General features: G+C 49.0%; 2 protein-coding genes across 2 annotated transcripts; one reads left to right on the top strand and one right to left on the bottom strand.

The window, feature by feature from the left end:
• The first annotated feature begins 1,170 nt into the window (after positions 1-1,170).
• LOC108831942 (uncharacterized protein At3g60930, chloroplastic-like) lies at positions 1,171-4,284 on the top strand. Its single transcript, XM_056997306.1, has 4 exons — positions 1,171-2,014; positions 2,083-2,217; positions 2,297-2,863; positions 3,197-4,284. The coding sequence occupies exons 1-4, from the start codon at positions 1,171-1,173 to the stop codon at positions 4,282-4,284; spliced, it is 2,634 nt and encodes an 877-aa protein (XP_056853286.1).
• Positions 4,285-6,509: 2,225 nt separating this feature from the next.
• Positions 6,510-11,682, bottom strand: LOC130502505 (uncharacterized). The gene is made up of 3 exons (XM_056997305.1): positions 10,744-11,682; positions 10,248-10,542; positions 6,510-7,477 (listed from the first exon to the last, which is right to left on the bottom strand). Exons 1-3 carry the CDS (start codon positions 11,680-11,682, stop codon positions 6,510-6,512), a joined length of 2,202 nt encoding a protein of 733 aa, XP_056853285.1.
• Between the last annotated feature and the right edge of the window lie 10,609 nt (positions 11,683-22,291).

Below are 22,291 nucleotides of genomic sequence, written 5' to 3'. Positions count from 1 at the left end.
AGATTTATTCAACTTCCTGGTTATTCTCCACTGATTAGTGGTTCAAAATAAAGCTTCTTAAATCGTTGTTCGAGGGGAGTTTGGTCAATAGAAAGTAAAAGAACTCAAGAGTGGGATGAACAGAGACGTTTTACTAGAGTCGGAATAACGAGGGTACAAGAGTAGGAAAACCGGCTAGCCGGTATTCGGTAGGCGCCTAGCCGGAAATACAAAGGAGAACGGCGAGATACAAAGAGAGTAATGGAAACCCTAATCTAGCCGCAAGTCCGTGTGTCTCAATGGTCATCCCCTTCCTTCCTGTCCTCAACTCCTTATATAGTCCCTTAGGTCAGTTAGTCTTGACCTAATTCGTCCCCCTTTGGTTATGGGCCTTTTGATGTGCAAGCCCAATTGCAATGACTGTTCGGCACGAGCCGTTTGGTCGCTCTCTTCGGCTACTCGTCCTCTAGCTAAAGCGGTCACGAGCCGAGCCGGGGCTCGTCATGAGCCGGCTCCGAGTCGACCGTCCTCTCGTCGATAGTAATGGGCCTCCTGTTCGCTGGGCCTTGTGGGTGGTGACAATCCATCCCCAACAATAAGTCCCCCCCTAGTTCATTGTCGAATCGAGTAAACGATCGTCATGAACTAGTTGTTTTGGGGCTCGAAGAACGGGAGGCTTGTTGCTGACTTCGATGGTTCCTTCAGAAATCGTTTGGCGAAAGGAAACCCTTGTCCGCCGTTGCGAATGGTCGAACCTCTGCTGTTTGGTATAAATCGTCGAAATTGGTACCGAGCAACGATCCTTTTAAACCGGGAATTCGATTATATTCGGTTTTTGATGTGACGTCGAACCGTCGCCGGTTTTGAATCGGGAAGCCGAAACGTCGCTAGGGTTTTGGATCGGGAAGCCGAAGCGTCGCTAGGTTTTGGACCGGGAAGCCGAAGCGTCGCTAGGTTTTGGACCAGGAAGTCGAAACGTCGCGCTTGAAATCGACGCGCGAGCCCGTCTAGAGGCCCATTTAGGCCCGTTTAGGGCTAATTATGGCGCCTCGTTGAGCGCGCGCCCCTTCCCTATAAATAAGAGATCTGCCTTGAGATCTCTCATTCTTCCGCAGTCTTCAGGTACTTTCTCTCTCTCCCTAAGTCGCTTCTCTCTCTTTCTTCTGCTCTCGTTTTTATCGCTTACTCGGTATGTCGACAAGTAAGAAACTTTCACGAGAACAAAAAGGCAAGAGGCGCGCGGCTTCATCAGGATCCAGTGATGACTTAGAGAGGGTCCGCAGTTCCGAGGGAAGCCAAGAGGCGGTTTATCGCGAAGCGATGATGGATACGGAGAACTTGAGTCGCGCGCAGCGCGTCCTGGTCTCGGAATCGATGGTGCAATCGCGGAGGGACGACGATGGTCGCGATCATACTGACGATCAAATGATCCCAATAAGCTTTTACCCGGGGAATATCTTCGAGAAACAGCCTCCGCTTGATCGGGAGCGCGTGCGTCCTTCGGTTGTCGAAGGCCAGGACTGGCGGGATGTCGTGAAGACGAGATCAACCGTCGAGTCGGTGACGAGACTTCTGCGGGCTCGCGACGCGGCGGGGGTTACGTTTATAATTCCGAGGAGCGACCAGCGGCCTTGGTCTCCTCCGAAGGGGTACCAATGCGTATACGAATCGTATTTCGAGGGCGACACCAACCTATGGTTTCCGATTCCTCGACTCATCACCGCGTTTACGATGCGCCGGGGAGTCGCCCTTAGTCAGTTCTTGAACGGTGCGTGGCGGCTGGCCGTCGCACTGACGATTATTGGGGCGGAAGCCGGTGTTCCTCTAAATGTGAGAGCTTTTGAGGAGCTAGTGTCGATGAAGATGAAGGGCGGGCTGATTTCGTTGAAGATTCGTCCCAATTACAATGTGGTGACCGGCTACCCAGTTAAGACGAATAATTGGCAGCGGTCCTATTTCTACGTCAAATCCGACAGGGCTGCGTTCGAAGAACCGCTGAAGACCGGCTATCGTGTATTATGGACCCGAGAGATGGGTATAGACTACCCGTCAGTTCCGTTTTCCGTTTCTCGTAATCTAACTCCTGTTCATCTTTCTTTGCAGTTGGTCTTCCGAATACCGTAGAGTACGAGGAGGACTTTTTGGAGAGCGCGCGTCTGATCGCATCGCAGAAACAGGATCATTGGGATTCGTTCTCCTATCAGAGGATTCGTCGATCGATTGGGTGGATTAGCCAACGTAAGTCCTTTCTTTTGCGACTTCCTCTGCTCGATGCATATTTTGCAATAAAATCTGATTTCCCTTTTATCCGTCACAGAGGTCTGGCGTTCGGATATGATCCCCATTATCACGAAGAAGACGAAGAGACTCAATTTGTTCAATTCGGCCGAGCAAAGAGAAGTAAATCGAGCAAGAGCGATGAGGGCTTTGCCGAATTTGAGTCTGGTGATTAGGAGGACAGCCGGCTTCGCGAAGAAGCTGCAGCCCGATACCGCGGGTTCACCTGATCTCGGAGATCCGAGCGCGACCGAGTCGGACGCTGATGCTCAGTTGGTGAGGAAAACCAACAGAAAAAGGCAGCGCGAAGAGGAAGGCACGACCGCCGAGGAAGAGAACGTTGATGACGGCTCTCCAGGAAGACACTCTGGATCGGAGAGGGAGAAGAAGAAGGCGAGGGGCGACCTTTCCGCGATTCGATCCTCGTCCGTTGAAGAAGGCGAGCTCAAGGATCTGGAGCCGAGTGGCGGTTCTAAAGATGAGGTGGTTCCCGAATCGCAGCCTGCTGGCAGCCGCGACGAAGATCCGCCGGTGGCTTCGCCAAAGGCTAAAAAGAAGGATAAGAAGAAGAAGAAGGCGAAGAGAGCCGAAGAAGTGATTCCTCGAGGTTCTTTCTGAGGAGCTGAATGACGAGCAGGTCTCAAAAAGGGACCGTCGTTGTCTCAAAAAAGAAGAGGAAGAAGAAGAAGAGTTGTCCGGACAAGGTCTCCTTCTCCTACGATCGCGAGGTCCCTTTAGCGCATGACGAGTAGGAGTGCGGTCGTTTGGTCCGTCAGTTCAGGGGAGATCGGGGCGAGCTGCCGCCGGTCAAGGACTTGATCTTCAAGGAAGAATACAACTTTGCCTCTCGTACTTCCATCATGGTAAATCGGGTTTCTGACCCCAACTCTTTTTCTTCCCATTTGTTTGCTGACGTTGCTTGTTTCCGTTCGTTATGCAGAGTCTCGGGGACTGGAACGTCCTAGTTGGGAAATACGACGAGGAGCTGAAAGGAGCGTTCGAGATGATCCGCAAGCAGAAAGGAACAATAAACGCGCGACCCGGGCTTTGAAGGATGCAGTCCATGCAAAAGACGAGGCGGTTGCTCGGGAAGAGGTGTTGAGGAAGGAGCTTGACGAGCAGAGGGAGATCATGGCGACCGAACTGGCGTCCTCCCGGAATCTGGTGAAGCAGGCGGAGGAAGAGAAAACCGAGATGCAGAAGAGAAACGCAGAGTTGCGGGGCAAGAACGCGACCCTTGAGAAGGAGGTGGTCGCTGCGGCTTTGGAATATTCCAGGGAGATGGATCGTCTGAGGCAATCTCGCAAGCTTGAGGTCACCCACGAACGAATCCGTGTGATGGCGGCGATGACCGCAAAGTGCTCCCGACGCTTCAGGAATATCCAGGATCGGGAGAAGCGCCGTGATGATTTCGAGGACGCGCGGTGTATGCTCGGCCAAGCGCGCGGAATGCGAGACTGCCTTGAGGCCTTGAGGGAATCGGGGAAAGACATCCCGCAGGAGACCATCGATACGTACGCTGATTTGGCGAAGTACTATGATGGGGAGACGGCTCGTCTGGAGGTGGGCGTGATTCCGGACTCGGATCTGATCTTATCTCCTTTGGTGTTGGAGTCTCGGTTCGTGATCGATGAAATCCTCGAGAAGGTTGACAAACATGGGTCGAATCTTGAACTGATCGATTCCGAGGCCGCGAAAGCGCTTCGATCTCCGAGTGACGGATTTATTAGGGACCTCCTCGACACGGTAAAGTCCCCTGCTCGTCCCGACACCACTCTTCCTATCCAAGAGACTGCTCTGGTTCCCGATAGAAGTGCAACCGAAGCGGGTCCGAAGGCGCCTGATGCCGGTGTCCCGGAGAAGCTTGTCACGATCTCTGACACGTCGTCCCTTGGGATTTCAGACCCTGATGCGAGCGAGGGTCTCTCGGATCTGAACCGCGAGATCAGGCTCGTTTCTCCTCCGAGGAAGGACCAGGGCGCTGGTTCGGACGTTCCTGAGAAGAAGGACCCCCCTGCTGAGGGATGATCTTATATGTTTGTTGTATCTGTTTTCCGGCCTTTCGGCCTTGTTTGTTTAAGACTTATTTCCATTTCTCGGCTAAGGCCTTTGTTGTAAGAATTATTGCCTTTGGTTTTATTTTAGACTTGAATGTTTCCTCATATATTTCTGTAAGTCTCTTAACTTAGAAATATATAAATCACTTTCACTCATGCCTGTAACCGAGAAATGGATTAGTCCGGATGGTTGCTCGCGTTTGCCAGCGAGTTCCCTCCTTTTCAGATAGAACAAGAGATTAAAGATGGTTGTTCGTTTGCATTTTTGCTTATCCAACGAAACTTTTACAAGTAGTCGCTCAAGTAAATACAAAGAAACTCTAATCGTTCTATTGAATTGCCGAGGAAACGGTTTCGAGACGCGGTGCAGTAACCGAGAGAACCATTGGTCGGTCAAACCGTCGTTCTTCGTTAGACTCGGTCTAAAATTTCCGTTGGGTAGCCGGTCAATGCGTAGTGCATAGGTGACGCAAGGCTGTTGTTCCCTTCGACTGGCGTCTGATCAAGACCCAGTCGATTGACTTGGGTTGAGTGCTCGTGCTCCGCTCTGAGAAAGGGGCTGGCATCGTTTACTAGGAGGAAAGTGACTGTTCGTCATTCTTTTGCAAAAAATTGGACTTTGTTTTGGTTGGGGCTGGACCCCGTGAAGGGATGCCTACGTACCTCGGATGAGGATCAAGCCTTTCGTAGTTCGTTTTTTTTTTTTTTTTAGTGAACAGTGACTTGTTGATCATTCACTTCGAGGGATGGGAGAGGTGATTCTATTCGTAGAAACGACGAAGATGCATTGAGTTCCAAGCTCGTGGGACTGCCTCTCCGCGGGAAGTCTCGAGTCGGTAAACGCCGGGGTTGACGACTCGAGTGATTCTGTAAGGTCCCTCCCAGTTGGTCCCTAGCTTTCCAGCGTTGAGTTCCTTCGTGTTGTCAAAAACTTTTCGGAGGACGAGGTCACCGAGCTCGAGAGGGCGCGCTTTTACCTTCTTGTTATAGTAGCTCTCGATCTGGTTCTGGTAATTTTGGATCCGAAGAAGCGCCTGATCGCGTTTCTCCTCGAGTTCGTCAAGGGCATCGAGGAGCATATCTTGGTTAAGTACGACAAACTGAGGCATATTGGCGCGTCGAAGACTCGTCACGTTAACTTCGGCGGGGGTCATTGCTTCCATCCCGTAAGCAAGAGAGAAAGGGGTGGATTTGGTCGCACCACGAGGAGTCGTTCGGTGCGACCAGAGGACGCCGTCCAGTTCGTCGGCCCAATGGCCTTTCTTGAGGTCGAGTCGCTTCTTGATTCCATCGATGATAATCTTGTTGGAGGATTCCGCCTGTCCGTTTCCCTGCGGGTAGCGGGGAGTCGAAGGGCTTAGGCGGATATTCCACTTGCTGCAGAACTCTTTGAAGTTTCCGGACATGAACTGAGAGCCATTGTCCGTTACGATCTCGTATGGTAAACCATGGCGGCAGATGATGTTTTTCCAGACGAAGGTGCGGACTTCCTTGTCCGTCACCCGAGAGAAGGCCTCAGCTTCAATCCACTTAGTGAAATAATCGGTGAGGACCAGGATGAAGCGACGTTGGCGTGAGTTCGGCATTGGCCCGATGATGTCCATCCCCCACCGCATGAACGGATAAGAGGCGGCAGATGTCCGCAACAGCTCGGTGGGACTGTGGATACTCGGAGCGTGACGCTGGCATTTGTCGCACCGACGGGCGTATGCTTCGCAGTCGGTGTTCATAGATGGCCAAAAGAATCCTAAGCTTCGAATCTTAAGGGCAAGAGCTCGGCCTCCCGAGTGGTTTCCTCCTGCTCCGTCGTGGGTTTCAGCCATCACTCGTCGCACTTCATCGCCCTGGATGCACTTTAAGAGGACCTTGTTCGCGGTTACTCGGTGAAGTTCGTCGTTCATGATGACGTAGTGGGCGCTGCGTCTCTTCAGGCGTCTCGCTGCCCACTTATCTTTTGGTAGTTCTTCATGGATGAGATAATCTAGGAACTCTGCTCGCCAGTCGATTGGAGTGTCGTCATGATCGGGCATCTCAGTATCAGCGGGATCGGTGGCGGGTCGTCGAGTCGCTGCGAAGATTAGAGTGATGGGAATGCTTTCGTCGGAGGGAGGATCGATGCTCGGTCGATCGATCCGATGTATGGGTATCGTCCTTTTGACCTGGTCGTGGAGTTTGCTCCCGAGTGCAGCTAGGGCATCAGCGCAAACGTTCTCTCCGCGGGGGACCTTGGTGATATGCGTCCATTCTTTCATTGCGAGCATCGTAGTCGCCGCTGAACTGGCTAGCTACGAGCTGCGAGTCGCAATAGGCACTCAAGCGTTTGGCTTTGACGGCTCGGGCGAGACGGAGACCGGCGATCAACGACTCGTATTCTGCTTCGTTGTTAGAGGCCGGGAAGCCGAAACTGAAAGACTGGCGAATGAGTTCTCCTGTTGGCGATTGAAGCTGGACTCCCGCACCGGATCCTTTGCTCGTTGATGATCCGTCGACGTGAAGAATCCAATTGGGGCTTGGACTGTCGAGGTCTTGTGCAAGATCTGGTGTGAGCTCTACGAGGAAGTCGGCGAGGACTTGAGATTTGGCGGCTGTTCGGCATTTGTACGTAATGTCAAGCTCGCTCAGTTCGATCGCCCACTTAGTCAACCGGCCAGCTCTGTTGGGATTTTTCAGGACGGTGCGGAGCGGTTGGTCGGTTAACACTTCGATAGAGTGTGATTGGAAGTAGGGTCGTAATTTCCTCGCAGAATCGACGACGGCCAAAGCCAGTTTCTCAAGGGTTGGGTATCTGGTCTCCGGACCAGTCATCCGTCTACTCGTGTAAAAAATCGGACGTTGCTCGCCACGGTCCTCCTTGATTAGGACGCTACTGACAGCTGCTGAGGAGACAGCGATATAGAGAGACAGGACGTCCCCTACGTCCGGTTTGGCCAGGACGGGAGGAGTTGTCAAGTACTTCTTAAGTTGAACGAATGCGTCCTCGCATTTGTCGTCCCAAATGAACTTCTTGTTCCCTCGGAGGAGATCATAGAAAGGGAGACACTTGTCGGTAGAGCGGGAGATAAAGCGATTGAGTGCGGCGATGCGTCCTGTTAGCCTCTGCACTTCACGGCAGTTCCTCGGACTGGAGAGATTTAGGACTGCTGAGATCTGCTTCGGGTTAGCTTCTATTCCTCGTTGCGTGACAATGTGATAGACCCAAAATCGGGAAGGATGACTTTGGCCGGATGTTGGATATGAACCGAGAAGGCAATGCACTTCTGGAACTGGGATGGATTGATAGGATCGTCAAGAGGTGCGGAATGACTCTTGATATACCAACGATCTAAGGCTAACCACCAAAGAACGGATGTAGTGCGTTGGCTAACCACCAAATAACACACAAAGATGATTGGCTGACCACCAAATCAACAAGCCGGTTCAAACCGATGAACTAGCTAAAGAACTCTCTCTCACTCAGAGAAAAGAAGAACAAAAGAAACTCCAAAATGATCTGATCTTTATTCATCAAAAGGACTACATATTTATAGTAGATGTAGTCAAAGAAAGAAATAAATAAAGTGCTGAAAAAGATGTCTAGAAAATACAACATTTGACTAGATAATTATTAGAGAGTCAAAGTTGTAGAAATTGATGCAGTCTTGGTCAATGTTGCGGAAAATGATGAAGACTGGTCAAGATTGCGGATTCTGATGTAGACTGGTCAAGATTCGTCCAAGCGTCCAGGTTCATCCATGATGATCGGGTCCTTCGCGTAAGGAGAAGGACGCACGTGGGCTGGTCGAGCTGGTTGGCCGGTGATCTTCATGAACTGATGGTGAATCCTCGGTTTGGTCGAGCTGGTTGACAAGATCGCCACTTTGGTTCGTGTCCATGAACAAAAAAGAACGGTGCTCGATTTTGGTTCTATCATACTCTCCCTCTTCAAAAAGATTTGTCCTCAAATCTGGAACATTAAAAGGAAAAGGGGTATAAGCACAAGAATCATAATCAATACATTGCTCACCTTGGGTATGGTCCGGTTCTTGAATGGACGAAGATTCTTCTTGGTTTGTTTGATGACCATGGTTTTGCTCTCCATCTGACCCTTCATTCGGTTCATGTGGGTACCAATCGAAAATTGGCAATGGATCTGAAAGTCCTTCTTTTTCTTGCTCGGTTTCAACTTCCTTTTCTGGCTCGGTTTCAACGTTCTTCAAGGTCACCAACGTTTTCTGTTTTTGGCACTTGTTAGCATAATGGCCGACCTTATGGCATTTGAAACACCTGGTAGAAAGAGCCTTGCTTGTGGGTTTCACAGCTTTGCTTTTATCAAAAGAATTATCATTAGTTTTCAAATCAGAATTTGAAAGATAAGAAGACTTACATTGCTTTTTTGGTGCTGAAGAAGTGTTGGTGTTTTTCTTCCTTTTGAGTTGCCGGACAGCATGAATCGCCTTATGCAACATCTTCTCCAAACTGGCATAAGTCTGAATCTCATTCTGATCAAACACATCATGGCTGCTTCTCTTGGTTTTGGTGAAGGGACGATCACCACTTCTGACCCACTTCTCAACATCGGACCTGTTATGTCTCTTCCTTTTCTGCACAAAATCAAACCTATTAGCAGCAAACTGTTTCTTATTTCTAAAAATTGATTGCTCTTTTTCCGAAACAGTTTTAAAAGGAAAGAAGATATCATCTTGTAGTGGTTTTGATTTCTTGAGAAGTCCAAACATCCTGAAACACTTAACAAACGTTAGCACAAAAATATCCTCACACTCTCAAAGTGTTTAGCTCACGATTTTTAGGTGATCACTCAGAGTTCTTTCTACTGGTTCAAAGGATGATAGACAGTCAAAATTCAGCAATCAAAAACCCAAAACAAACTTTGTGGAAAAAGAAAAGAAATGAAGATGAAGAGATTTTTTTTGTTTTGTGTGGATCCGCCTTAACTGTCCTAAGGCTGGGTTTCTCTTCAGCCAGCAGGATTACTCTTCCACCACTCCAAGTGATTCAAGCCAATCTTTTACTTTTTTTCTTTTTTTTTCTTTTTTTCTTTTTTTTTTCTTTTTTTCTGATTTTTTTTTTTAAATGGCGATCACAAGGGAGTAAAGGAACAGCCCGGATCCAAAAAGAAATAAGAAATGATGAAGAGATGAGAAGGTGAAAAGAAGATAGAAAACAAACCAGCCAAAGTGGCTCTGATACCAAATGATAGACCCAAAATCGGGAAGGATGACTTTGGCCGGATGTTGGATATGAACCGAGAAGGCAAGGCACTTCTGGAACTGGGATGGATTGATAGGATCGTCAAGAGGTGCGGAATGACTCTTGATATACCAACGATCTAAGGCTAACCACCAAAGAACGGATGTAGTGCGTTGGCTAACCACCAAATAACACACAAAGATGATTGGCTGACCACCAAATCAACAAGCCGGTTCAAACCGATGAACTAGCTAAAGAACTCTCTCTCACTCAGAGAAAAGAAGAACAAAAGAAACTCCAAAATGATCTGATCTTTATTCATCAAAAGGACTACATATTTATAGTAGATGTAGTCCAAGAAAGAAATAAATAAAGTGCTGAAAAAGATGTCTAGAAAATACAACATTTGACTAGATAATTATTAGAGAGTCAAAGTTGTAGAAATTGATGCAGTCTTGGTCAATGTTGCGGAAAATGATGAAGACTGGTCAAGATTGCGGATTCTGATGTAGACTGGTCAAGATTCGTCCAAGCGTCCAGGTTCATCCATGATGATCGGGTCCTTCGCGTAAGGAGAAGGACGCACGTGGGCTGGTCGAGCTGGTTGGCCGGTGATCTTCATGAACTGATGGTGAATCCTCGGTTTGGTCGAGCTGGTTGACAAGATCGCCACTTTGGTTCGTGTCCATGAACAAAAAAGAACGGTGCTCGATTTTGGTTCTATCACAATGTAACCAAGGAATTCACCCGAGGAGACGCCAAAGGTGCACTTTGCGGGATTCAACTTCATCCCGTACTTGTTTAGGATGGCGAAGCATTCCTTTAAGTGCGCTAGGTGGTCGTCGGCTCGGAGGGATTTGACGAGCATGTCGTCGATATAGACTTCCATCGTTTTCCCTAGCTGATCGGCAAACATCCGATTGACAAGCCTCTGGTAGGTTGCTCCAGCGTTTTTTAAACCGAATGGCATCACCTTATAGCAGTAGGTTCCCCGATCAGTGATGAACGCGGTTTTCTCCCGGTCGTCTGGGTGCATCAGGATCTGGTTATAGCCCGAGAAGGCATCCATAAACGTCAGCATTTCGTTACCGGCCGTCGATTCGACTAGGCGATCGATGCTAGGCAACGGGTAGCTGTCCTTAGGACATGCTTTGTTGAGGTCGGTAAAATCGACGCAGACGCGCCATTTACCGTTCTTCTTCTTAACGACCACCGGGTTGGCTAGCCATTCCGGGTAACGAACTTCAGTAATTGAGCCGGCACCGAGTAGACGCTCGACTTCTTCTGCGACTGCTTTGGATCGCTCCGGTCCCAACTTTCTTTTCTTCTGCCGGATGGGCTTGAAGTTTGGGTCAACGTTGAGTTCGTGAGTTGTGATAGCCGGGTCGATTCCTTTCATATCAGACATTGTCCAGGCGAATGAGGACAGGTTTTGCTTAAGAAACTCGAGGATCTTCTGTTGCATCTCGTCGGGTAGAAATGCACCTACTCGGACTGATTTGCTCGGGTCCGAGTCGTCGACTGGTACTTCCAGAACCTCTTCCTTTTGCGGACAAACTTTGCTCGCGAGGGGAGAGACCGAGTTGACGAGTGACTGGGAGCGCTGAATTTTAACCGCGGCGATTAGGAGATCTCGCGCAGCCTGCTGATCGCCTTTCAGAGTTTTGATCGACCCGTCTGATCCTGGGAACTTAACACACTGATGGTAGGTTGATGCGATTGCTCGCGTTGAATGCAGCCACGGGGTGCCAAGTATAACGTGGTAAGGGGCTTTGGAGCCGACCACATAAAATTTGACCGTTCGTGTGACTCCGCATGCGTGAACCGAGAGGCGGATCGTGCCTGCGATTACCTCTGACGACCCGTTGAATCCTGTCAAGGTACGAGTAGAAGGCTTGACGTCATTGAGATCAATTCCCATTTTCACGAGGGTTTCGCGGAAGATGATATCGACCGAGCTCCCGGTATCGATAAGTACTTTCGTGACGTCGTACTTGTCGATGCCGAGCACGACGAGCAAAGGATCGTTATGAGGGAGGTGCACGCCGAGTGTATCGTCAGACGAAAAAATGATCGGCTGATCGTCGACTTGTTTCTGGGGCCATCGTTGGGAAGTGGTGGCTTGCCTTCGATGGTCTTTGACTGCTCTCACCGAATCGCCGCAAGGGGGTGATCCACCCATGATGACGTTTATCCGGGGACGAGTTTGTGCGCGCTTTGCTCGGAGCATGTCGCGAAGGTCGTTACTCGTTTCGGCAGTATCTCTTTTCTTGCGGTTGAGGGTTGTCCGCAAATCACCGATCTTCGCGTTGAGCGGGCCCTTGCACCGACGCTTTCGGCAGTATCGCAGTTCGGCTTTTCAGCGGGCCCTTGCACCGACGCTTTCGCGGCTCGGCTGGCGTCGATCTGTTGGCGGAGATCGGTGGAGACCGGCGTTTCCTCGGTAGTGGGTCGGAGTTTTCGCTCAAGGAGGGAACGAAGGTCCGTGGCGCTGTCTAGGGTTTTCATGTCGTCGTCCTCGTCGGACGAGGATCCTGGTTCGTTCTCTCCTTTTTGGACGCGGATCACTTCGATGCGGTGGCGATTGGCCGGCTGATCGTCATCTGCCGAGTCGTCGTCATCGTCGGTTTCTCGGGCAGCTTTCTCTGCGTCCTTTGACTGTTTGTCGTTTTTACGGTTTTTGGCCTGCGATTTTCGCTGAGTCTTCTTGTCTTTGTTCCTGCTCCAGCTGTTCTCCCCTTTTGGTTTGGGTTTTGGCGGCTGGATCTTGTAATCCCCGCTTTCGATCGAGGAGAGGAACTGGGCGTAGAGAGATTTGCACTCGGTCGTGTCGTGTCCCTTGACGTCGTGATACTTGCAGTGCTTCGTGAGATCGATGGGCGTCCTGGTCGGTCCTGTCGCCGAATCGACTTTAGCCACGGTTCCAGTACTCGGGGTACTGGGAGACGCATCGGGAGAGTCGGTTTCTCGCTGATAGACATTCCATTTTTTATCGTGCATGACCATGGTTGAAACAGGGGCATTGTTTTCGTCCACGACGTAGAGGAGACCTCCCTTTTTGCCTCCATTGTTGCCTGGTGTGTGCTGCCGCGGCTCGGTCCGAGCATCTGCGCTCTTGGCTGCTGCAGGCTTGGCGGCGTTCTGCTTTCGAATTATCGCCTTGGTATCTTCTTCCATTCGGATGAAGTTGTGAGATCGGGCGATAGCATCAGGGAGAGAAGTCGTAGGGTTAGAATACAAGTCCTTACGAAACTTCGAGTTGACGAGGAGGGTGTTCATCAAGGCGTCGATAGCGATGTGATCAGGGACGTCGACTCGCGAGACAATCGTCTTGAATTTTTCCATGTAGTCTTTGAGGCTTTGGTCCTTTGTTTGCGCCATATTCCATAGGCTGGAAGCGGTCGCTGCTCGCTTGGTGAACATGATGTAAGTCTTGAGGAATACAGCCGAGAGGTCTCGGAAATTGCGGATCGAGTTCTCGCTGAGCTGTGAGAACCAGGTTAGCGCTTGTTCGTTTAGGGTTTCGACGAAGAGCTGACAGTATCCTGCGTCCTTTTCTTCGTCGGAAAGACGAGCTCTGGCCATGGCTATGTTGAAGGCTGTGAGATGCTCGACAGGGTCGCCACCGGGTTTGTACTCGGGGAGGCGAAGCTTTTCTATTTTGCGGAGCTGGACTCTGGTTAGCTCGCTAGCGAAGGGCGAGCGCGAAGTGGAGGCGATGACGCTGTCTATCTGAGGGGCTGCGCTCGTCGCTTGGTGGATCTGCGAGCTCATCTGTTGCAGGCTGAGTTTGAGCTCCGCAATCTCGCGAATCGTCGTCGGGTCTGCTGTCGTCGTAGGATAGACGGCAGGAGGTCCGTTAGGGTCGGATTCGTCGACGGTGTGGTCTTCCGCCGGTGTTGGAGGGAAAAGATGGCGGCAGACAGGCTGGGAACGGCTTGTCGGTCCCGCATGAGCGGTGAGAGCAGCGACGAGGGCAGCGAGCTGCTCGTTCGTCGTTTTCTGGACTTCTTCTTGATGCGCGAGACGAGCCTTCACGGAGCTCATAAAGTCCGATGAGAGAAAAGGAGGAGGAGGCGGAGACGTAATGTCATGTCCCGAGTTCTAAGTAAGGCATCCGGATAGGCCATGGTGCGGGGAGATGGGCTGGCCAGGTTGAAAAGACCTAAAGGCAAGCGTATCATGGTCTGATCTAAGGGTTAAGTGCATCAGGAAGCTGAGACTTGACCAGAATAAGAAGGGAAGAAGGAAAAGGTAGCTGGACGAGTAATCCGGAAGCTGGACATGGTCCGGAAGGAGTTCCATCAGCTCGGTGAAGCTGGTGAGGAGCTCAAACAGTCTTGGGCAGCTCACAGGAGCTGGAGAGGAAGCTCACTCAGCTCAGGCAACTGTCACTCAGCTCAACTCAGCTGGACGGAGTGATGGAGCCTTGGCCGGTAAATGCGGACCGTGAATGATGGTCACGGACCGGAGGCTGAGCAAGGATGACCGATGGGTCTAGCTTGCATGGGCAAGTGAGCTGAGCTTGTGGGCAACTAGCTGAGCTTAAGATCGATGAGAAGGAAGGAAGGAAGGGGCGGTTACATGCGGTTGGACGGTTTGGGACGGTTTTGGGGCGAAAAGGTGTCCGTTGGCCATTTGGCCAATCACAGCGTCCGGACGGTTCCAATCTTCTTCCCTATAAATAAACCCCTCCATTATCGACATTTCTCATCAGAAAGACAAGGGGAAACTCTGCCCAAATCTCTACAGAATCAAAGAGAGAAAAGAGAAACAAGACCGCAAAGGCAGTCCGTGTGGTACCAAGGGGATTCCGGTGAGTTCTAAGCCGTGGGCAAGTGAACCGTGATCGAGAATGGATACCAGAGGAAAGGAGAAGGCAACCGAGAAGAGTGTGGGGGCTTCCGAACACACGCCTAAGGTACTGGATGCAAACCAAGTACAAACCGCCGGTAATCATCCATCCGGATGGTTCGGCCGTTTGATCCATGAGTGGATGGTTGCATCTATTGTTCTTATTTTGTCATTACATCTCTTCTCTAATATATTCTGAAGTTATTTATGAGTATAAACTCACGATCACGCCACCAAGGCTCGGTTAGATCAGAGTAATCTCTCCATGGCCTTGGTTGAGCATGTGTGAACCGATCTCATGCTTCCAGTGGGAGTTATTGGGATTTGGCGATTGATATCTCTTAGTGGGGATTTATAATGAATTATCAAAGTGATAGAATATTTTATATGATTGATTTCGAGATGGTACCATGAAACCGGTCAGGTGGTTCACGGCCAAGATCAATATGATCAAGGCCGGTTCTGGGGAATCCGCTTGGACCATTCTCTTAATCATGATTTATCATGAATTATCATGTGTTAATATGAGTTTTTGAATGAGTAAATCAATGGGTCACAAATCGGCCAGAATATGGACTAAGTGTCCAAACCATGCTTAGGTTGTATATTGCTAGGATATCGGTTATGATTCTTATGCAGATGTGTTGTGGGTTTTGATTTCAGGTCCTGACAGGGATCGTGGTAAGGCTAAGGAGCCATGAAGACCTTGGCCGTGTGGGATGTGTGATGTAGTCTTATTGTAAACATTTGGATTTAACATAGCCTATTGTGCAACTTGTGTGGATTGAATACTTGTATGGATCTCATTTGACTTATCTATATAAGTAATGTTTGCCTTAAGCTTCCGCATTGATTTTATACTTGCATGAACCTCAAATGATTGAAAAATGACTAAGTAAAGATTGGACCATAACCGGCTGAATTACACTTAGATGTTTAGGTAAGGCCGCGGACTGGTTGGATCATGGGATCCAGGTTTGGGTCTTACAAGTTGGTATCAGAGCATGCTTGATTCTAGGCTGTGGTTAGGGCAGGTCATCACACATCCGGCTGGGTCTCATGGCAGGTTTTGGGTTCTGGTTAACATAATATTGCTTGAGGTTTGCAAATAAAAATGTTAATCTAACCTTTTGCCTTGTGTTTGTCTTTGATGTCCTAAGGGAACTAAGAAGAGGTCTCGGAAGACTAAGGATGGGACAGGGGCGTCCGCAGCTGGAGATGCCTCAGCGCCTAATCCATCAGTGTTGCTGTCAGTTCCACCTACTGGTCAGACCAGTGAGGCCATCCTGACTGAAACTCAAGTGAACCAGACTGAGGTTCAGCTGGGTGGAGAGAATAGGCAGTTGGACGAGACCGGGCAACCACTAAATGCGCCTGGAAACCAGCTAGGAGCAGGAAGTGGGCAGCAAGAGAATGATCAGGAAGGTGAAGCTGAGTCCTCAGAGACTGGTAACCGGGCTAATCCAAACATCCAAGGAGATGGGAGGATTGGACCGGAGGAACCAATGGCTGAACCAACCATGAAGCAGATACTTGATGCAATCAAGTTAATGGGAAGTCAGATGCTGGCTATGACCCAAGTGTTCACACCAGTTGTGAATTCATCTATGGGTCAAACTACTCAAGCGCCAATGGTAGCTCCGGGTGTTGGTGTGACTGGTGGATATGTGGCGCCTCTTGCTGAGGTTATTGAGTTAGATCCACCAGTTGGAACAACCAAGAAGGTTGATTATCTGAAGGTGCTTGAGCATATCACCCGTTTGGGAACCAAACACTTTGCTGGAAGTGCTGATCCCATGGAGGCAGATGAGTGGAGGGACCGACTGGCTAGGAACTTCAGGTCTACAAGGTGCCCTGAGGAGTACCAAAGAGACATAGCAGTGCACTTCCTGGAGGGAGATGCACACAACTGGTGGCTGTCCTTAGACAAGCGCACCAATGGTTCCATTGTGAAGTTCTCTGACTTTGAGGTTGAGTTCAACCACAAGTACTTTCCAGCAGAAGCATGGGACCGTTTGGAAGCTAAGTTCTTGGACTTGGTCCAGGGCAAACGGTCAGTAAGGGAGTACGAGGAAGAGTTCAACCGGCTCAGGAGATATGTGGGTAAGGAACTTGAGGATGAAAAGGTTCAGGTCCGCAGGTTCATAAGGGGCTTGAGACCTGAGCTTAAGACTTATTGCTCAGTCCGTACCTTCAACACAGTCTCTGAGTTGGTGGAAAGGATGGCAATGCTGGAAACCAATCTAGCTGAGGAGAACAAGCACAAGCTCAAGAGTGTGGTGGTGTCTTCCGGTCAGAGTGGTGACAAGAAGAGAAAGAGGGATGCGGCTGAAGGGGGTAAAACCTCAAGTGGTAGGCCAGAGTGTCCCAAGTGTGGCAAACATCATGGAGGAGAGTGCTGGAAGGCAATGGGAGCATGTACCCGTTGTGGCAAGATGGATCACTCAGCTCGGGATTGTCCTGGTCCGGATAGGAACCGTGGGCAAGGCTCGACCAGTGAGGCCAGAACTTGTCACCAATGTGGTAAGAAAGGCCATTTCCGTGTGGATTGTCCCCAGTTGCAGACTGGACAAGGCAAGGGCCGTACGGAGAGCAACCGGCCAGACAACAAACAAGGCCAAACTTCAGCACCTCGTGTCTATGAGCTTTCAAGGGATGCGGATGAGTCCGGACCCTTCAAGGCGATCACTGGTATAATTCTAAAACCCATTCTTCTTAAATTTTTAAATTTATTAGAATGGCATGGTATGGAATCTAGGATGGACTAGATACTTAGTTAAGGTCTTATGTAGGGACCTTATGTATTGGTGGTGTGGAAACACATGTATTATTTGATACTGGAGCTACACATAGTTTTGTGAGTCCAGATATGATTGGAAAAGGTATGTTCCAAATGGGAACTAGGGATGATCTTGGCTTGGTGAGTGCAGCCGGTGGGCAAATGATGCACCCACTAGGTCTAGTCAAAGACATCCCAGTAATGATCCATAGTAAGGCAATGCCGGTGGATCTGATTGTGGTCCGCCTTAAGAATCACGAGGTGATCCTAGGTATGGACTGGCTTGGCAAGAATCGGGCCACCTTAGACTGTCATCGAGGAAGGGTGCAGTTTGAGAGTGGGTGTGGACCCCCGATCAAGTACCAAGGTATTAATCCGGCCTCTGGATGCTTAGTGTTATCAGCAGTCCGTGCGGCAAGGATGCTGGTACAAGGTTGTGAGGCTTATATAGCCACAATCACCACTAAGGAGGTCGTAGGGGATGGTGGCCGGACGGGATACCGCTGGTCAGTGAGTTTGATGATGTGTTTAGGTCACTACAGGGCATTCCCCCTGATAGGTCTGACCCATTCATAATAGAACTGGAACCAGGGACGGCCCCAATGTCAAAGAGCCCATACCGCATGGCTCCAGCTGAGATGGCTGAGCTAAAGAAACAACTTGAAGAGTTGTTGGAAAAGGGGTTCATACGCCCAAGTGTATCACCCTGGGGTGCACCAGTCCTCTTTGTCAAAAAGAAGGATGGTAGCTTCAGGTTGTGCATAGACTATAGGGGGTTGAATAGGGTGACTATAAAGAATAAGTACCCATTGCCCCGGATTGATGAGTTGCTAGATCAACTAAAGGGAGCCAAATGGTTCTCCAAGATTGATTTGGCATCTGGTTATCATCAAATCCCCATTGCATCAGAAGATGTAAGGAAGACAGCTTTCCGGACTAGGTATGGCCACTATGAGTTTGTGGTTATGCCATTCGGATTGACTAATGCACCAGCAGCCTTCATGAAGATGATGAATGGAATTTTCAGGGAGTACTTAGATGAATTTGTAATCATCTTCATTGATGATATACTAGTTTACTCTAAGACCCGGGAAGACCATGAGAGGCATCTCAGGTTGGTGTTGGAAAGTTTGAGAGACAACAATTGTTTGCCAAGCTAAGCAAGTGTAGCTTTGGCAGAAGAGCATTGGCTTCCTAGGACATGTGGTGTCTGAGGAAGGAGTGTCTGTTGATCCGGAGAAGATCAAGTGTATACAAGAGTGGCCAAGGCCAAAGAATGCTACAGAAGTAAGAAGCTTCTTGGGTTTGGCCGGATACTACAGGAAGTATGTCAAAGGGTTTGCAAGTGTGGCAACCGATGACACAACTTACCGGAAAGATGTCAAGTTCATTTGGTCAGAGGCTTGTGAAAAGAGCTTTGAAGCCTTGAAGAACATGCTGACCAGTGCACCAGTTTGGTGTTACCTGAGGAAGGACCAACCATATGTGGTGTACACGGATGCATCCATTACTGGATTAGGCTGTGTACTCACACAGCATGGGAAGGTCATAGCATATGCCTCTAGGCAACTCAGGAAGCATGAGGGCAAACTACAAACACGACCTGGAGATGGCAGCAGTGGTGTTTGCCTTAAAGATATGGAGATCATATTTATATGGTGCCAAGTTCAGATTCTCACAGACCACAAGAGCCTGAGTACATTTTCACTCAACCTGAGTTGAATTTGAGACAAGGCGGTGGATGGAGTTTGTGGCCGACTATGATTTGGACATTGCCTATCATCCAGGCAAGGCCAATCTAGTGGCAGATGCCTTAAGCAGGCGTAGGGCTGAGGTATCAGCTGAGGAAAGAAGCAGAGATCCTGGAAGGGATGGTCCGGTCACTACATCTAGACACCATGGCAAGTGAGGATGAGCCTTTGGGTTTAGAGGCTGTGAACCAGGCCGATCTACTTACCAGAATACAACAAGCACAAAGCTTGGATGAGAACTTGCAAAAGGTTGCAAAGAATGACAAGACTGAGTATCAAGTCACAAGTAATGGTACCATTTTGGTACATGGGGGGTTAGTGTACCTGGTGACCGGGGACTAAAGGAAGAGATTATGAGTCAAGCTCATAAGTCTAAGTTCTCAGCACCCGGGACTAAACAAGATGTACAAAGACATCAAAAGGTATTACCATTGGATCAGAATGAAGGCTGACATTGCTGAGTGGGTGGCCAAGTGTCCCCACTTGTCAATTAGTCAGGCTGAACATCAGGTTCCAAGTGGTTTATTACAAAACCTTCCCATACCAGAATGGAAATGGGATCACATCACAATGGACTTTGTGACTGGATTTCCCACAACTAGAAACAAGAAAGATGCAGTATGGGTGGTTGTGGACCGCCTAACCAAATCTGCACACTCTTGCCATCAAGAAAGGTGATGGAGTGGATGAAATTGTAAAATCTACAATGGATCAGATTGTGAGCTGCATGGAGTGCCGGCCAGTATAGTCTCAGACAGAGACCCTAGATTCACTTCTTATTTCTGGAAAGCCTTCCAAAAGGCCCTAGGAACAAGAGTGAACATGAGCACATCCTATCATCCTCAAACGGATGATGTCAGTCAGAAAGGACCATCCAGACATTGGAAGATATGCTAAGGGCATGTGTTCTAGATTGGGGTGACTCATGGGAGAAGCATTTACCACTGGTGGAGTTTGCATACACACAACGCTTTCACACCAGCATTGGTATGTCTCTTATGAAGCATTGTATGGACGACCCTTGCAGGACACCTTTATGCTGGACCCAAGTGGGGGAACGCAGCATGATGGTCCTGAGATTGTGGAAGAGACCACAGAAAGATCAACATTGGTCAAGGAGAAGAATGAAGGAAGCTCAAGACCGCCAAAAGAGCTATGCTGACAAGAGAAGGAACATCTTGAATTTGAGGTTGGTGATCTAATCTATCTCAAGATGATTACCTTCAAAGGTAGGGCAAGAGTTTCTGGAAGAAGGAAACTAGACCCCAAAGTTCTTAGGTCCATTCAGGATACTTGAAAGAGTTGGGGCAAGTGGCTTACAAACTGGATTTGCCATCTGGATGGATGCTTACCACAATGTATTCCATGTGTCTCAACTAAGGAAGTGCCTAACGGATCAAGGCATTGTCTGCCTGAAATTCCAAAAGATCTTGGTAAGACCTCACCTTAGAGACGAGAGCCGGTTCGAATCATTGATCGGATGGAAAAGGCATGAGAAAGAAGACAGTTCCTATGCTAAAGATTGTATGGGAATTCAATGGCAAAGACATTATCACTTGGGAAACAGAAGCAAGAATGAAAGCTGAGTATCCTGAGTGGTATAGTCAGTATGTGGTTGGAGAATCATCCAATATGAACTCGGGGACGAGTTCCTTCCAAGTGGGGGAGACTTGTCATGTCCCGAGTTCTAAGTAAGGCATCCGGATAGGCCATGGTGCGGGAGATGGGCTGGCCAGGTTTGAAAGACCTAAAGGCAAGCGTATCATGGTCTGATCTAAGGGTTAAGTGCATCAGGAAGCTGAGACTTGACCAGAATAAGAAGGGAAGAAGGGAAAGGTAGCTGCGATGTAATCCGGAAGCTGGACATGGTCCGGAAGGCTTCCATCAGCTGGTGAAGCTGGTGAGGAGCTCAACAGTCTTGGCAGCTCACAGGAGCTGGAGAGGAAGCTCACTCAGCTCAGGCAACTGTCACTCAGCTCAACTCAGCTGGACGAGTGATGGAGCTTGGCCGGTAATGCGGGACCGTGATGATGGTCACGGACCGGAATGCTGGGCATGGATGACCGATGGGTCTAGCTTGCATGGGCAAGTGAGCTGAGCTTGTGGGCAACAGCTGAGCTTAAGATCGATAGAAGGAAGGAAGGCGGGGCGGTTACATGCGGTGGACGGTTTGGGCGGTTTTGGGCCGAAAAGGTGTCCGTTGGCCATTTGGCCAATCACAGCGTCCGGACGGTTTCCAATCTTCTTCCCTATAAATAACCCTCCATTATGCGACATAAATCATCAGAAAGACAAGGGGAACTCTGCCCAAATCTCTACAGAATCAAGGAGAGAAAAGAGAAACAAGACCGCAAAGCAGTCCGTGTGTACCAAGGGGATTCCGGTGGGTTCTAAGCCGTGGGCAGTGAAACCGTGATCGAGGGAATGGATACCAGAGGAAAGGAGAAGGCAACAGAGAAGAGTGTGGGGGCTTCCGAACACACGCCTAAGGTACTGGATGCAAACCAAGTACACCGCCGGAATCATCCATCCGGGTGGTTCGGCCGTTTTGATCCATGAGTGGATGGTTGCATCTATTGTTTTATTTTGTCATTACATCTCTTCTCTAATATATTCTGAAGTTATTTATGAGTATAAACTCACGACACGCCACCAAGCTTGGTTAGATCAGAGTATCTCTCCATGGCCTTGGTTGAGGCATGTATGAACCGATCTCATGCTTCAGTGGGAGTTATTGGGATTTGGCGATTGATCTCTCTTAGTGGGGATTTTATAATGAATTATCAAAGTGATAGAATAATTTTATATGATTGATTTCGAGATGGTACCATGAAACCGGTAGGTGGTTCACGGCCAAGATCATATGATCAAGGCCGGTTCTGGGAATCCGCTTCGGACCATTCTTTAATCATGATTTATCATGAATTATCATGTGTTATTGAGTTTTTGAATGAGTAAAATCAATGGGTCACAAATCGGCCAGAATATGGACTAAGTGTCCAAACCATGCTTTAGGTTGTATATTGCTAGATATTCGGTTATGATTCTTATGCAGATGTGTTGTGGGTTTGATTTCAGGTCCTGACAGGGATCGTGGGTAAGGCTAAGGAGCCATGAAGCCTTGGCCGTGTGGGATGTGTGATGTAGTCTTATTGTAAACATTTGGGATTTAACATAGCCTATTGTGCAACTTGTGTGGATTGATACTTTGTATGGATCTCATTTGACTTATCTATATAAGTATGTTTGCCTTAAGCTTCCGCATTGATTTTATACTTGCATGAACCTCAAATGATTGAAAAATGACTAAGTAAAGATTGGACCATAACCGGCTGAATTACACTTAGAATGTTTAGGTAAGGCCGCGGACTGGTTGGATCATGGGATCCAGGTTTGGGTCTTACAGA

The sequence above is a fragment of the Raphanus sativus genome, unplaced genomic scaffold (assembly GCF_000801105.2).
Source record: "Raphanus sativus cultivar WK10039 unplaced genomic scaffold, ASM80110v3 Scaffold0586, whole genome shotgun sequence".
NCBI classification, from domain to species: Eukaryota; Viridiplantae; Streptophyta; class Magnoliopsida; order Brassicales; family Brassicaceae; genus Raphanus; species Raphanus sativus.
This window is presented reverse-complemented; position numbering and strand designations above follow the sequence as displayed.

Excerpts from the sequence above, each read along its gene's own strand:
- LOC108831942 (XM_056997306.1), top strand. The coding sequence starts at position 1,171 with ATGTCGACAAGTAAGAAACTTTCACGAGAACAAAAAGGCAAGAGGCGC. Across the intron at positions 2,218-2,296 it reads GATTGGGTGGATTAGCCAAC|AGGTCTGGCGTTCGGATATG; the intron begins GTAAGTCCTTTC and ends TATCCGTCACAG. Across the intron at positions 2,864-3,196 it reads CGAAGAAGTGATTCCTCGAG|AGTCTCGGGGACTGGAACGT; the intron begins GTTCTTTCTGAG and ends TTCGTTATGCAG.
- LOC130502505 (XM_056997305.1), bottom strand. The coding sequence starts at position 11,682 with ATGGGTGGATCACCCCCTTGCGGCGATTCGGTGAGAGCAGTCAAAGAC. Across the intron at positions 10,543-10,743 it reads GTGCCGGCTCAATTACTGAA|ATCCTGATGCACCCAGACGA; the intron begins GTTCGTTACCCG and ends GGCTATAACCAG. Across the intron at positions 7,478-10,247 it reads CACCTTTGGCGTCTCCTCGG|AAGCTAACCCGAAGCAGATC; the intron begins GTGAATTCCTTG and ends AACGAGGAATAG.